Source organism: Varroa jacobsoni, unplaced genomic scaffold, assembly GCF_002532875.2.
Source record: "Varroa jacobsoni isolate VJ856 unplaced genomic scaffold, vjacob_1.0 scaffold_1340, whole genome shotgun sequence".
NCBI lineage: Eukaryota > Metazoa > Arthropoda > Arachnida > Mesostigmata > Varroidae > Varroa > Varroa jacobsoni.
Genome location: NW_019214242.1, coordinates 43794 through 60456, shown reverse-complemented (window position 1 = coordinate 60456; position 16663 = coordinate 43794). Strand labels below are relative to the sequence as shown.

Here is a 16663-nt window from a genome sequence, read left to right as displayed (position 1 = left end):
CGTTTCCCGCATAGGTTCAGCGGGATTATGAACTCCCAGCAGTTTTAACGACGTTGTCTATGGAATAAGTATTCACATTTTTCTTATACGTATCTATATAAAACTGGCCCAAACTACGAATCAAACATCAGTTTCATAAGGTCTCGTTGCAGCTTGTCATATTCTTATTTTTGCCCATAGATACAAACTATCCTCCAGAGTGTCATAAGAAACTGGGCATTTAACAGAAATTGCAACTAATTCATGTGTAGCTACCGAGCTACACGATATGGGACCCATTATAAATCAAGAATCATATTGTTATGTTTTTTTCTGTTCTTCATAATTCCCTACGTAATGATCTGCTTAGCAACAAGAACAACCAATATACTTTAAGAGAAAGCCGACGTGATTACAGGTTGAGTTCGTATGAATACGCTTACGTGCCATAGGACAACAACTGCGTTCGATAGGAATGACTAGACAGGACACAATGCAGAATTACCCAGGCTCATATAGGCAGATACATTCCTGATTGAAAACGTTGTGTTCCGTGAAGCTAATCTTAGCTTATTTTCGTCACTGATAGACGGCTATCGTACTGCTTGTCAGAGCTGTGGCGTCGAATCCCGCGGATCGTATTGGAGCCCACACCGGCTTACCAGCGCTGGCCAAAGAGGAACCTCACGTCTACACGTCACAAGATTACTGCCCAGAAATGCTCGTCCTGCCTGTATCAGTTGAATTCAACGTAGCGTCGTATAGCTAACTTTTACCTACCAAAATACCGTATTTGCCGTGAGCAACTAGGACGAGTATACGGATCTCCAAGGGGCAGTCTAATCAAATACGCATTATGCACAATAAGTTTACATTGAATATGATCGAAAACTCTACACAAGTCGGCAAATTCGGCAGCCTGTGCGATGGTTATGTCCCAGACCAATTTATGATATAGACAACAAAGACGTCTAACTTATGTGGATGACGGCTACTATGCATTCGGGCGTTAGCAGCTTAGATTCACCCTGAGAGCAACTTTATTTCGGGAAGTTGGGAAAGATAATAGTAAGAGATCGTATTGAATGTATCGCCAGACCCCACTTTATTGGTAGCATTCAATGGTAGCACAGTGAGTGCGAGCGATCAAGGTCGAAGATATAGTCGACCTGTGAATGTATTATACGGACGCACCTTTACGATTGTTTCTAGTCAACTAACGGTATTACTAGAAGCAGGAAGCAACAGCATGAACTGTGCCCAGCATTTGAGAAAATACACCAGCTATCTTGCTAAGATCGATCGCGACCTCTGTTAAGAACTAAGCACGTAAGGGCCATTCGAATGTTTTTCTCTTACATTCAATCAATTCGTTTTTATCGTGACTCCCTATGTATGCTGCGTATATGTAATTATATATAGATCGTACACTTTTGAGCCATCCTTGCTCATACTTCCGGTAAACACGATCGCTGTATATATCATAGATACACTAAAGAGCAAATACGCCGGTTTGTATAATAGGTCTTATTTCTATAATTCAGAAGTATGATGTGGCATACAGCAAGAAACGAGGATGATAATAATTCAAAAAAATGATTTTTTTTTCACGAAAGTATTGCTACATGCGCTGGACGGTACGTTATTGAACTTACGTCAGTTTGCTTTATTATTGGCGTATGATAAGTATACTTCCATACGCACGACAGCAGGTCGACCAGTTTCTAGAAGTTACGAGTCGGAATATTTTTGTTTTTTTATTAAATTTATTATTCCCGGATAAAGAAAACGGTGATTTTTTAAGGTTGCACTGCGTTGTATTTATATGCATGCTCTGAAGCATAATTCTTCAGGACGAGATAAACTTATCAACAGTAGCTTTTAGACCTGTAAGGTATCAGCTGTCATTGCGGCACAAATATGTCTTGGAAGTAATTGGGGGTTAGATTAGACATTATTTCAGATCTATATCACTATCAATGGCCAATTTATGAAGCTTATTTGTACAACATATAGGATTATTAATGTTACATGGTACATACGGCCCTAGAGCTTGAAGATAAATGGTTGCAAAACGCGGCTTTCAGCAGGAGGCTGCATGTTATCACATAGAAAAGGTGCTGAACAATTACTGGGTACTGCATAAGCGGCGTAACAGCGAATAACTAACATTACATAAAGACCTTACGGAAACTGTGGTGGTTGTGTTTGAAGGGCAACTTTACAGTCGCGCAGGCAAGATTCAACATATCTTAAGATTATGATGAGTCATCACATGAAAAAATCCCCAGATCCGCCATCTTTAAAAACACGCTAACAGAGCCTCCAAAAAAAAGGCTATTTCTAAAAAACGATAACCTACCATCTACAGGCCTCCTCTGGAAGTACGAGCATCCATATATCTGACACATGGCTATTGGTCTTCAAAGTTCATAGGGCATAGGACAAAGGACAAGGGTCGTCAAGCCGGTAAAGCAACTCTAACACTGAAGAGCATTAAGTCATTTTGAGACGAATCATGACTAATGTATTGCATCTCTACTGCGTATTCAGAACATGGAGGGTCTATAGCTCTGTTTCGAAGAGCTGACTATAGCGCATACATTTATTATTACACAATTGCTATGAAATGTATCGTGCCCGTTTGACACTGCAGAATGATTGGTTTCGTAAACCTAAAAACCTATCAACAATTAATTGACACACGAACCGATTTCAAATCTTTAACAGTAAATCACAGCGAAAAACAACAAACAATTTATTGCCATTTTTATTTCCATAGAAATTTATGTGCCACATATCGTAATTAATCATTAATATAACTTAGAAAAAATCCCTATTTTTAGATAAAATTTAAACGTTGACCCATCGATTCGTGACGGAGCCGCGAGAAGTTATCTTTGAACAGTCCATTTAAGGAAGATAAGGGCTGGTACAAATGAATTCAATATAAATGAGAATACAAAAATCTATTGTAATCAAGTTAACTGGTGGTATAACATTAATGCGATCTCTTTTGATAATTGAAGAGATGAGAAGGCGTATATCGATGGTGGACTTTTGAAAGGTGTCTTTGCTGAAACTTGTTATCATCATATAAAGTTATGTCCTATTGAAACTCAAGGCCACAGACGAAGCTGGCGCGATGAGTCATGCCACAAAGGCAATCTACTGGATGTCACAACTGAAGTGTGTTAATACAAACTATAAGTGTGATTATATAAGTAGATGAGTTGTTGATTTACTGCGCGTCCAATTCGGTTGCCTTAAGAAATCAGTACGCAAGGCCTTAACGAACGTTGGACGCGTGTGTTCTTCAATGGCTTTATTTTGTCTTTAAACACGATCTGAACGATCCCTCCTCAAAAACCAAAAGAGATATTATAGCATTTAGCAGCTGGCATGTGTCATATACATAAAGCTATCAAACTTACAAGCAAACATTTCCATACGAACACTTTGCACCCCCTGCAAATCGTTTTTACAGCACGAGTCAACACAGCCAGATAAAAAAACACACACGGAAAGAGCAGCGCCCCCTCCTTTCTCACCAAATAGTAATTGATCTCAGTGAGTTAAAGTACTCAACGCGGAAAGTCCGCATTTGCACAGAAGAGAAAGCGGTGGCGGCAACAGCAATAGTCATTATCAATAGAAACAAAACCAGCATCGCTAATTTTCAACGATCTCCTGGTCGACCTTACAATTTTTATTGTTGTTAAATTTTACGTGTTTTTTCTTTTACTTTATCTGACCTGCGCGTTCGCTGTCGAATGTTAGCTCTCACAAACAGTCTAGACTAATTAACACGTCTGACATGTCAAATCTGTTGCAAAGTGGACGTGTCGCCAAAGGAGAAAATATTGCATTGTTCTACGAGACTGAAAGTAATACACGATCCTGTCGGACCCGGAACACGCTGCAGAACTTCTAGGTTATAAACAAGCCTGAGTTCTTCCTCAGACGCGCATACGTTTACCTCAAACCAGCTGGCCATTGAAAAGATGGATCAGCTTCCCACAGCCGTGAAATTTCTGACCGTTTTGTTTATTGTCGCGACAGCACATCCGTCTGATCCGGTCACCCAATCGACGCCGTCTGAGCTAATAAGTACCAGTAGTCCAACAACTGAAGATTTTCTGCCACACGTGTATACCCTGCAAGACTATTGCGAGCCCGAACGGACAATTCAATTTGACGAACAACTCTTGATCCGCAGCCAAAACCCAACGACGTTCGCGTACGAAGCGGGCGTAAACTGTACGATGCGTATACAAGGAAGGAGCGATGATATTGGGCTTATTTTAACGATACGAACCCTCGTCACCCGAAATCACGCCGACAATTTAACACTGACGATTCCTGGAAACCTAAAATCACTCATATTTTCCGGAGATTTGTACCACGGTGACTCGCCAAGTAATTATCACAGTGTGACCGACAGCCAGGGCGTCGAACTGAACTGGGCGACGGCGAAACGATCAAACAACCTGACTTGGACGATGGGTCTCGGCTTTGACATGACGGTTACCGCGTGCAAGGCCAGCTGTCGAGGCCACGACACCGAATCACACGGCTGCTTCAAATGTGCCACGATACCTCTGTACATTAGTGGCGTCCACGTCTGCGACGGCCGTAATAACTGTGGTGATCTTAGCGATGAAAGAAACTGTGGCAGTTCGAAATCGTCGAAAGTGCGCAAAGCACTCATCTCCATGACGTTTGCTATAGCGTTCCTATGCGCCATTATCGCAGCTATTGTGTGGATGGTTAAGCTGTTTCGGAAGCATGGACTCAACTGCGCGGTAAGTTGCGGGAAGAATACCTTCTTGCTTCGGGGCAAACGGCCTCACGAGAGGTCACCGCTTTTAACACTGAGATTGTAGTAGAGAGATACTTAGACGATGAACTCTTGTATGATTTCTTGTGATGCGAAAGTGAAATCTACGAAGCAGTCGCAAGAAGTTTTACAATAATTATACAGAATAGCAGAAGAAACTGCATCGAAGGACTCCATTCTGGTTGATAATAGATAGCTATTTTGGATCACATTTGCGCAGTCGGCTAAAACAGCTTGAACCCAGAACCCGAACGAACTAATAAGTTGCATTTAACATGTCGCCAACTAATCATCATAAACTTATCGCTTGCTGTGCGTCCCACGCGAATAATATATGTGTGGACAAAGCTCCCGTATCGTTGCCTTACCGCTAGAAGTAATGGGCGCTAAATATGGGGCGCACTCCCTTTTATAGCTACGTTGAGTCGAATCTGCGTGCACCATATGAAAACAAAATAGAAGTACATGTCAAGTTTTTTAAGAGAGCCGGCCCAGGTTCGGTGCCTTGAAGGAAATGCTTGTACGAAGGATTAAATTGTGTTGTCAGACAGAAAGAATAAACAAAGTAATTACCAGTGTTTTCCTAGGTAGCATGTCTTCTTCGTAACTTTCCGTATGTAGATTATGTTCAATCCACTACCTATATACTAATTTCTATTCAGCGTAGTAACGTTTAGCTCTCGCAGACAAAAAAACACGAAATTTTCGCTGGCTTGGTAATTCAGGGATAAAACACCCGGATTTCGAAAGACATCAAACATACTAGAGTCAATCTATTTTACACTATAACAGCTTGACTGCGACAGGGTCGAATAAATATGTATGTTTGCTGACTAAACGTATTGAAATTTTCCGAAGGATCAGTGTTTGTTACAATAATAGACCATCTTATTCTCCACAATTACCCTCATAAATTTGGCCTAAGTCTCTCATTTTGCCATGGTATTGCATCACAAAATGCCGTGCCCGTTTTACTACCAAAGCATATAATTCTCGATTGGTCTTACTGTAATCATCACACGCCGATAGGGATCTATAAGTGTAGCTCATTTATTTCTATATACAATATTACCGTGCTCGCTATACGAATAGAAGTGTCTATATGAGGTGCTGATACCCAGATGATTTCCTAGCATATATTGTATGCTTTTATATGAACTAATGCGGTACGTGTGACTTTTCCTTCAGCCATTAACCACGGGGTCAAGCCAGACTATGTTACAATATAGAGTTTTGCTTTAGGCGATTAACAGTGATTCATATTGAAGCAGACATTTTCTGGGTACTAAGAACAGCGTAGGCAATATAGCGACAGTACAACCGTTGTGACGATACAAACGTCACAATCACAAAAGAAGTGTCCATCTTAAGGAACACAACGTTCACCTCGATATCCACGATCGCTTGACTCTTCGCCAGAGTCTGTACTTTACGCATAACTTGTACCCGGTTATCCGAACTTCTTGCAGTAGCAACGATATAAGTGATACTGGTACCAGCACGAGGTCGCTGGCGCAGGCGGTAACAGACGAACACGAGTAGCAGCTCAGGCCGGAAGCGCCACTCGCTATACTATCATCTAATAATACCAATAACCAGATATTATTATACAGTAGGGAAAAACTGGTTTAGTTCTCAAATAATATCTCTTACGTAGTACAGAATATCCAACAATTTTGATGAGAAAGAGGAACAGCGGGAACTTAACCGTAAATCGGATAGATTCTCTGCGTGGTATACAACTTTCGATGCGGGTCAAGGTCTCACGGACACTGAATATTCGCTATATGGTCCAAACTCGAGACGGCGGATTCACGCCTTACTTCGCATTATGTATGTATGTATGTATGCCAGCAGTTAAATTTGCGTAGCGCATACAAATGCCACATACTTTGTGTAAATAAAGGATATAATTGTTATATTAACTTATCTACTTCGAGGTAACAATAGAAAAATGTATAATATATGTTATCGAATAACTTCTACATTAACATATGTAGATCTATGCCATTCTCTAAAGCTTGTAACAGCCACTTACTGCCCATTTTAAAGCCTCGAAATCTCGCAAAATCCTCTCACCGTACAATTGCACTATATACAGAACCCTACAACAACTACCCGTCTATTGTATGCTAGTACAGGTTTAGATCGACAGGCAGGCCGGCCGGCCCGACACAAAACTATCCCTTAATTTTTCCCCATAAAGCGTAATGTTAGTCGTATTAGTATAAAATTATCAATACCAGATATCAGTGCCGACGATGCTGGTGGCTGCGTTAATGTTCGTAAACGGTGGTGTGGCCCCACTTTACGGTTCCTAAACGAAGGCCAGCAATTCTTTTGATTTTGCACGCTCGAAAATACCCGTCCCACCCCGCGAGACCGTTTAGCAACACGAAGGCAACCCTTTGCATCGTCCGCGCAAATGTGCAAATTTTCTTTATCCGTCATTTGCATCGCGTGAACACGTGTACCCAGTTTGTGTCGCACGTCATAAATGTACTTAAACTATATCATGGAGCAAGCTAATATATTGTAGCCACTAGGGAATAGCCGGCCGCTGTTCGTCGACATTGTAGAACAATGACTCATCTCTACACAGGCCAAAATAAAGTGTGTATCATGGCGAAACAGGCGTAAGGCGAAACTCACGGCTCTGTCCAATCGAGAACTAAAACCTCCTAAGGATACATACTGACAACTTCATCCGTCTCCAGCCAATGGGGCATATTCAGGACACTTTATCACCAACGGAATGGTTGGTTCACCATGGCCATACACGGAGATGTTGTTGATGGTCGTAAAAGAACGGACGCGTCATATGGCAGACGGGGTGGTTAGAAATGATGGCAATCGATAAATACGTCATAGGCTCACATTCTGTTCATCCGTCTGGCCCATGGATCCGACGTACTCCATTCTGTTACATGGTACACGAACCTATTAGTCGTATATGCAATTCGCTACGAAACTGCACCCTATTGTGACAATAGAGATTCCTCTACGACTGATTCCCATAAACATCGTAGAACTGCACCACAAATGGATCTTCAATATGCTTCTCTAACGTTGCTGCTACCAATGAAAGGTCCTTGCTATCCACCGACTGGTCGCTGTAGGGAAGTTATGCCGCGTTGAGTGGTCAAATCCCGACGACATAGGGCACACAGACAGTTCTCGTTGTGTCCGATAGGGTTGTTTCATCTTCGTGACAACCTAATAGCTAAAAAACGTGTGAAGGGGACATGCTGTTTGCATAGACAGGGTTCGTTTCGTGCTGGGGACCAGTTGTCTGATGAAACACGAAACGGCGGTAGCGGACGCGAAACTTGAAACATAGAAATTTGAACGAAATGACGGGGAATTTCCAATTTAGATATTTGCGCTGGTAATAGCAACAATCGACCCCCGTCAATTCAACCAAATAATAAAACTTCGTACCTGAAATAACGCCCACAAGAACAACTTCATACACAATCATATTTGCTAAATTTGTGGCCCCTTAATAGTTCCTGTTGTGTGGAATAGATGAATAAAACTTACGAGCAGAAGCAAAACAAGACATACTGAATTGTTATAAGCAATGACTTGTATTATACAGGTTCGTTAATTGCTATAGTAATTGGTTATCCATTGAGTTTGATTGTTTTACTATAGCAACGAATAGAGTAGTGACTGATACTATAAATTATTAGTATTAGAAATTTCAGCTTCGGTCCGGAAACGGATCTGTTTCATCGGTGGTCGTGGTCACTCGCGCTTTCATCTTTTCGGCGAGCAGACGGGAATTTTTTACCCGTTCTTCGATTATCTGAAATTAAAAATCATCACCAGTCACTTAAATAGCGGCAAATACGAGGCACCGTGCAATAACGTTCAGTTAAATATAATTTTAGACTTTGAACCTTTGTTGCCTTTTTATAAAATGGTAATACCACATTAGAATATGTCACGACAAAAAGTTATCACTTCGCAAGGAACGTGATGCGTAAACTGAGCATAAAGCACACAGGAATGAGGACGCTTTACAATGGTATTGGCGAAAGAAATAGATTAGATTTATTGTGTTTTTTCTTAATATCGTCTATGCGATCTAACTAACTAACTTTTGAAAACATTCGTTCTAGTGAATACAGGTATAATACGAGAGGAAGCAGAATAAATTGGATCTCCAATTGTTCAACTCGCGTGGAAGTGTGTTATTGGTCGTGGCAAACCTCTTTTTTTTGTTTATCTAAATTTGTTAATTTTTGTAATATCCACGATAACTTTTTGGGCGTTTACTAATAAGAACAGACTGATATCAGTGAAGTTTAGGTAGTAATACAAGATGAAACTATACGGAGAAGACATAACTAACTTACTATGATCCTAATGGGCGCTTGAGTAAAATTGACTCACATCATAGTAGTTTCTGTTGAAACTCTGCCTGATACTACTAAGTTGAACATAACACAAAGTAAGGAAAAGACGCACAACAGACCTCTTGTCTACGTTCTTCTGCTCTGCGTAATTTTTCTTCAACATCCTCTGACGTGATTATGGGTCCTGATTCGTTAACAAGCCGCTCGAGACGACGCGGTGGTTTTTTAAGGTCTTTGCCGTCCGATTCTCCAGGCGTGCTAACATCTTCCAAACCGATTTCAAATGCAACCGGGGATGTCTGCGGCACTGCAAATTGAAAACTTCTAGAAAGTTTGTTTCTACAATCAGTGGCGTTGTTCAGAGGTCAGGTTCCTTTTTCGAGGTCTTAGAAACGCAAGACTGAATCACATACTTCCATAACTGCAGACCTACTCAAGACGTAATTAGAAGTCGGTTAGGTACAGCCGAAAGCTCGCGATACACAGAGGAACTCACATACACACACACGTAGCCATAGGTTTTCACAGCCGATGTATCAGGGATGCAAAGTATGTATTTCTTACCAGGGCGAAATTTCTATGATCAACTGAGAGATCCACCATGTTGACGACAATGGAATATTCAAACACTCTGGGTTGTTTCCACAGTGGAGGAGTTTGTGGAATAGCGAATTGTTTATGGGAGCATTCTACGACAACGTGTGCCGAAGTATGTAACAGAGACCCCATGGACAATTTGAACTAGAGAAGTCACCTCGGCTCTTGCAATTTTGTTCGGCGCATGGTAAGTTACATCTAAGAGCGTTTCGAATAGAGGAACATATTGAAGCTGTTCGAGCAATGAAAAAATGCACCACTTTGGATCTGCTTTCGGTTTCCCGCAGGCTGTTATTAGTATACGCTGGGAAGCTTTCTGTATTTTGCAATAGTGGCGGCGCTGTTTAGCTCGAGCAAGAGGGGGGGGGGGGGCTGACCGAACAATACCTCGTTATTATGGACGATTTGCCGGTTAACTGATACCGAAGACCGGAGGCTTCCCGTAGTCGCCGTGCTCAGTCTACCATCTTTCAATTTTATTTCAATCAAATAAAAAGGGTTTATTTAAATTAAGCAGCTAACCAATAATTAACAACTAATATTCAAGCAGTGACTAAGTCAAGCGATAACGATAGTGTTAACCTGTCGTTCGGAACTATGAAACCTCGGCCCTTCTCGTATCAGGGAAACTCGGGTATCTTTATTTGCCAGGATGGTGCTTTACACAAACCAAAACCTGCCATTTGAATCTGTTCGCTATTTTTTGTACAATCACATTCACTGAGGACATTGGTAAAATCTGTTATTGACAGCCAACGGCCCAATTGGTCTTAGTGACGTTTAATATTGGAATTCATGATTGAAGTATTAGGCCTTTTAAAAAACGGGTTTTCCTCGGCAAACTAATGCCAAAAGTGAGAAAGGACCTGACATGTCGCATAATCCGACAACACATTGATGTTGAACGATAAGTGAATAGAGGTCCTTATGATGGCAGCTATTCGCATTAAAAGAAAAAATGTCAAAATACTAACTTCTTCATTTAGCTATTCAAGATCGACCACGCTATTACCAATATCATGTGCATTAGACTTTTCAAAATAAAAACATGTTTTAGTAAAAAGTATATCAAAGGGCCCTGCACGTCTCTATTTTCCAAAATCCAATCCGTCTAGCTTTTAGAATCTCTATAACCAGAGATTTTATAGTTGTTTGTTAACTAAACTAGCATGTAATTGCAAAATTACACAAAAAAAAATGTTCCTCTGAGCAAATCCAATTTATCACTTTGAATAGAAAAAAAAAGCTCTATAAGTATATTGTATATAAGTGTATATATAAAATTCATAGCAACACACTTAAACCATCTACACTTAGATTTATATAATCATTCATAAATAAGCGAAAGTTAACTTGAAGTAAGCTTTACACTGCGTGTATGGTTATGACCTGGCTACTGAACAATGTACAGGACCACTTGATACACGAGGAGCTCAAAACTATATTGTATAAAAAAACCTCTTAAATCACGTAACCGAGATAGTGGTTAAACGGTAACCTATTCCCGTCAGAAATGAATTCGGCGTGAATTTCTGATATACAATTAGATGCAAGTACTATTAAAGTAAATAGGACCTCAAGCTATTTTAGGAAATCATCGTACTTTGATATGAAATTAATGAGAGGAAAAAGGCTTATATATTTTATTCAGTTTTCATGACAACAAAGTATTCGTTGAGGTTACTTGAGGCCGTAGGATTTGATTAGGTTAACATAGCTGTACTTCAACAATGTACTTCATAGACGATACAGGTAGATGCGAGTTCGGCGATCAGGGAACATCTCCAGCGCAAAGGTTAAAAACGGTTACGATCTCATTCTAAAATAATTTGCAGGCTGATAAAATAGATAGATATGTAGAAATACACATTGTGTATAAATTTTCAACCTCTTAGTGATGAGAGACGATCATATATTAGCAAAAATCACAGTGAAGTCAAGCTAAAAACGTCTTTTCGTAAGAGACTGTTGTGTTGCGGATAACCATTTAGTATATAATAGGTTGAGCTTACACCCAGGAGCCCTTTTCAAACTTAGGAGCTTACATAAAGCATTTTCAGCCGCAATCAGAAATCGTACTAATGGGAAGGTGGTCAATTTCTGACAAACTGAAGTTGAATAGGAATCAACTTGTGCAATCTACAGAAACAATTACCTAAGTAAGATGGAACCTATAAGTTAGTGGACGAGTTCATTAGTATATTTTCACTGCAAGGATAATCCCATACAAATATACATTATCGTGCAGTAAGCATCTAAAACGCAGTTTTTTCTAACTTCAATTGTAAAATGCAATTGTACGCGTTCTGAACACTTACACATAAATCTGTCACCGAACAGACAACATTTCCAGTTCCATCGATCACTCGAGCATATCTGTCCGGTATCACAACATTTTACACCCTAAAAAGCTCATTCATTAACTCACAATGCCGAACACCTTAAAATGCAGTCTGCTTATGTTGTGTTACGCTTATTGTTGACCTAGTTCTTAGAACCCCTCACCTCCTTGTCAAACAGGATCGATAACGTCGCATGAAAGTCGTAGTTAGAGTCGGCAAAGCCTATCGATTCGGCCCATTATTTTTTTTACGAGAATCGAATAACTCGCGTAGAAGCCGATCATAAAGCAACCTTCTCTGCATGTTAGGGTAGCTGCGTAATCTGCCAGCATTAATGATTTGAGTACCACTGACTGTCCGTGTTACGTTCCCTAGCGTTCTAGAATAGTCCGAAAAACCTCTAGGACATAACGACAGTCAGCTATAACGTACAGTTTCCAGTAAATGTATTTGAAACTTAACATTTTCTTTTCCAGTGCGGAATTAAATTGGGCATAAAACGAATGGAGTCGAAGTTGTCAGTGTTCGTCCCTAAGCCGTGGGCCCGGTGTTCACTAAAAACAGTTGCCTTTTTTACGATTAGACTGAAAAACCAAATGGTTTTGGCAACTCATCCTGGGAAAGTCATACTTGCTAACGGAGGATAAAGGCGCTTATGTATTTGGGGCTTGACTGTTTACAACGTAATATTCCAGAGGCCCAATTTGAAGCCACTGCAATAACCTGCGTTGTTTCTATTTTTAAATAGTTTTAATATGCTGTACAGAACTTTATACCGAGTGGAGGTGTGCTTGGCTTACCGGTAGAGTTAGCTGTCGTGGTCTCAACCGGAGTGACGGATTTGGAGTTTCCGCATCCCATGCTGTGCATGGGCCTTTTTTCGTGAAGATACTTGCCCTTCTTCAGAGAACACCCTCTCCGGCACGCTTTAATTAGCTCTATCTGCCAAAGTAATTCCACGAATGATCTGCGTCGAGCCTGCCAACCTCCTCAATACCACTCGCGATCACTTACAAGATTTAAACAATGAAAATAACCATTTCCACTAGTTCAAACCTCTGAAGTACCGGTTTTATAGCAAAAGTTCACTAAAATCTCAACTTGTAGCCGCAACGACAGATACGGCTTCCCTACAATCCTTCTCGAGTTTGCGTAGTTTTAACTGTTCAAGTTTGGCTCGCGAAGGCTGGCCGTCTTCAGCCGTCAGCCAGTAGAATTGGAACTCTCGGCTTAATTTCGTGCTCGACCCTCGCCCATGGACGATCCATCATCTCTCCCTCGTAAATCTATGGGTGCGCAACTTCCATGGGCCTTGTAACTCGTATCGATGATGTTAAACTCAGACGACAATCGTCCAAACAGCATTTGGTAAAAAGAGTGTTGTTTTTAGCTCTGTCTCTGGATGCTAACGGGCCTTGTGGTTGTTTTCGTCACTGAAATTTCATTTTCCTAGAAATTAATTTAAAAAAATCTAGTGATGAAAGCTTCTTGGTTTAGAGATTAAGAATAGCACCCGTCCCGTTCTTTTTTAAATCACTACCGAATGTAAATATTATAGCATCGGTATTTTACCTCTATACCGACTGAATATGCGCACGAACGTAATAAAACCTAAAAACCTCACTTCGAACGGTAATGTACTCGTCCAGATCAATCATTAGAGCAATTTTCAAATTTCATCGTCACAATTTTTTCGGATTTCTTTGATAGCCTCAAAGCCTTTCCTTTCAGCTCTAAAACGTTTAGTGCCGTCATCACCCGAACTTATACCGTGGAAGCAAAAAGCGGCTATAGACAGATTTGTATATTAGTGTTAAATGCGCGGTAACTTTACAGCGCGGTAATGTTTCCAGGTACAAAGTCTTTGAGGAACTAACGTTTGTAACTAACCTATTACTTATTTAGAGGAAAAAGGAACACTCTCAACAATATTTTTGCTACCTTATGTTATAAAAAACTGCTACCCATTAGTCTGTGTGCGCCGAAAAATGTTCGGAACTAGAAAAAATTAAATTTTTCTTCGTACATTTGCAGAGAGTAGCTCGCTCGCCCTGTGTAAGGTTAAGGTCCGTGAGCATGTCCTGCAATCTTTTGCGCCATCAGTTGATGCTAATAGAGATCTACTTGCCATCGACGCCTGCTGAATGACTGAAATCTAGTAGATGTTTAGGGCTATCATTTAGGGTCCTAGTATGAAGTTACACTTATGGTCAACTTGTTTGATATGCTTTAGGTACGCGTAACAGAAGCAAGTTAGGCAAAATTGCGACAAATGCTTTAAATGGTAGCATATTGCTTTTGCGAATAACATCAATAATAACAATAATCAGAGTGTCGGGACATCAAATAGGCAACAGTAGATCTCTAATAAGTTATTGTCATCTAAAAAGAAAACATATTTTCTTCTTGCAAGGATAACTTCTAAAGGAGAAAACCACCTTAGATAATATCAAAACAAAATCGAAGGGTGGGAACGTTTACGACTAACCTGCGTACATTTTGGGGCGGTGCCTAGCTAACCGGCGTGGTACCGAGATGCGGAATGGCGTTCTATACAAATGTCATGTAAAGGTCATCAAATACAAGTGTGTCTCTTCGTACGCGTTTTTACGGTGAAGATTCTCTTTTGAAATTTTGAACATTCACGTTCACGAATGTAACGTTTTGGCTAACGTCTACTACTAATGAACAAGTCATCGTTAGCGCAATTGTATTTTGGGGGATATGAGAGTATTTCTACGCAATGCGAAATTCTCTTTATACGCTACTGCCATTAGCGGCTCGCGTTTTCAGCTTCTGTTCAACATAAGCATCTATTAGATTCATTTGTAAGCCTGTCAGCGTACTGAAAATCCTAAATGCCTCTTTCAGAGGCCCTTGTGAAGTTTGTTGAGCTACTTATTAACAGAAGTTCACAAACGCTTCAGCTTTTAGTACGGTATGAAGTCACGTTAAAACCCAGTCTACTTTTCACGTTACCTTAAATTGCACGGTCTCTGTACCCTTGAGACGCGCACTCCACCTGATTTAATAGCAACCTCAATACAAACAAACATTAACGATGCGGAATGCGTCTGCATTTGACATTCTGCCATACAGCGCCGTCGCTTCAAATATGTCTGACGCTAGCGAGGGTTTGTGTATCGATTTACGCATGCAGAATGGCCCGTGTTCTCAAAAAAATCACGATGGAAAGTTAAACGAGGAAGCTCTCGCTTTTGACGTTTTAACACTTGATGGAAGTTCACCTAATCTCGCAGTTTTTCGGAGGAAAAGGCCGACAGTAACGAGGACGTGTTGCCTGAGAGGCAGTTAAGTCTGCCCAACTAGGACAATAACTATTCTCATAACAATTATTTGTCCACCGGCGTTGCCTGGCGAGGATGGCTTCCGTGCCCGGGACTGTTTGAAGGCGAGCTTTTTTCAAAAGTAATGCAGAAAATGCTGTCGTGCATGAAGTTCCAGCTACAGCTAGTGCTTCTGCCGCTGCTGAACGCATAAGTGGTTGGAAGCAAGCTGAAGAATAGGGTAGTGCTATAAGAAGCCATGGCAGGAAAGGGACCTGTGGCCAAGGAAGAAGCTCCAGTGATGAAGGCTACTGCCTCAGCTCCAAGGGCGGCCGTTAAAAATCCACTGCGGCAAAGAGAACGTAGCGTAGAAATTCTTCGAAATTGGGTTGGGTGTCAGTGCAAAATGTCTTTAGAATGGGTCTATGTGTGTTGTAAAGACTACGTTAGGAATGCCAAGTTATTTATACACATTGATTCATATGTTAAATGAGTAGTCGGTTATTCCGAGTTACCGCCAGGTGTCTACTTCACCGATAGGTAGAGTTTTTCTAATCGCCCATAATCTCAGCTCATCTATAAAAGGCTTTTGTGTTATCCGTTTATGGAAGGGACAATGACCATGTTTTAAAGCAGGCTGTATATTTCGCACATAGCACTTATCACTGAGTGACCTGCAAAAGGTTCTGGGTGAAAGGGGCAAGATTTGGTTCGCATAATGGATCTCCACTTTCATTGACCCATCCCCTAGCACCAACTAGACTCAAATAGAATTTTTTAGTGCTAGTACATTACTACATACATTACTAGTATGCGGTCTAGCAGTTTTGTACGGGCGAACATTTCTCAACAACAGGTGACCCTTCCTGACGTGGTGGGTCGCGTACGAATAATAAAAATACAATATTTTTAAACCCAGTGATAAGACGTTGATTTTTTGTTTGAGACCGACGCGTGTCGGCAAGTTCATCATAAAATAAAATTTAAAAAAGCTATGTATATATATATATACGTTTAATAGAAATTATTATTATTATTACTAGAATTATTTTAGACTAAATTGACATGCATATAAGCTCAACTCTCAAGTTGTATTAAGTACTCTAAAAGTTACCAAGACCAATGGGTAAACCAGTGAAGTATGGAATGCTTTTTTCCATGAAACCACTCATATTTATGCGCCATTTGATATCCGCGGATAATATCGGCGTGTTATCAAGGGAGAAATGCGCCCATATCTGTCCATATTTGGGC

The 16663-nt window shown here is 40.6% G+C and overlaps 1 protein-coding gene across 3 annotated transcripts; it reads right to left on the bottom strand.

Annotated features, from left to right (window-relative positions):
* Positions 1-8390: 8390 nt before the first annotated feature.
* Positions 8391-16325, bottom strand: LOC111268999 (uncharacterized). 3 transcript variants are annotated; one of them, XM_022848290.2, is made up of 4 exons: positions 15102-16325; positions 12923-13555; positions 9303-9490; positions 8391-8630 (listed from the first exon to the last, which is right to left on the bottom strand). In XM_022848290.2, exons 2-4 carry the CDS (start codon positions 12990-12992, stop codon positions 8526-8528), a joined length of 363 nt encoding a protein of 120 aa, XP_022704025.1. In that variant the 5' UTR covers positions 12993-13555; positions 15102-16325; the 3' UTR covers positions 8391-8525. The 3 variants fall into 3 exon arrangements, with proteins under 3 accessions (XP_022704025.1, XP_086828025.1, XP_086828026.1); XM_086971899.1 differs by lacking the exon at positions 15102-16325 and adding an exon at positions 14611-14919; XM_086971900.1 differs by lacking the exons at positions 12923-13555; positions 15102-16325 and adding an exon at positions 12099-12487.
* Positions 16326-16663: the final 338 nt, after the last annotated feature.

Excerpts from the sequence above, each read along its gene's own strand:
- LOC111268999 (XM_022848290.2), bottom strand. The coding sequence starts at position 12,992 with ATGCACAGCATGGGATGCGGAAACTCCAAATCCGTCACTCCGGTTGAG. Across the intron at positions 9,491-12,922 it reads CACGACAGCTAACTCTACCG|TGCCGCAGACATCCCCGGTT; the intron begins GTAAGCCAAGCA and ends TTCAATTTGCAG. Across the intron at positions 8,631-9,302 it reads CAGAAGAACGTAGACAAGAG|ATAATCGAAGAACGGGTAAA; the intron begins GTCTGTTGTGCG and ends TTTTAATTTCAG.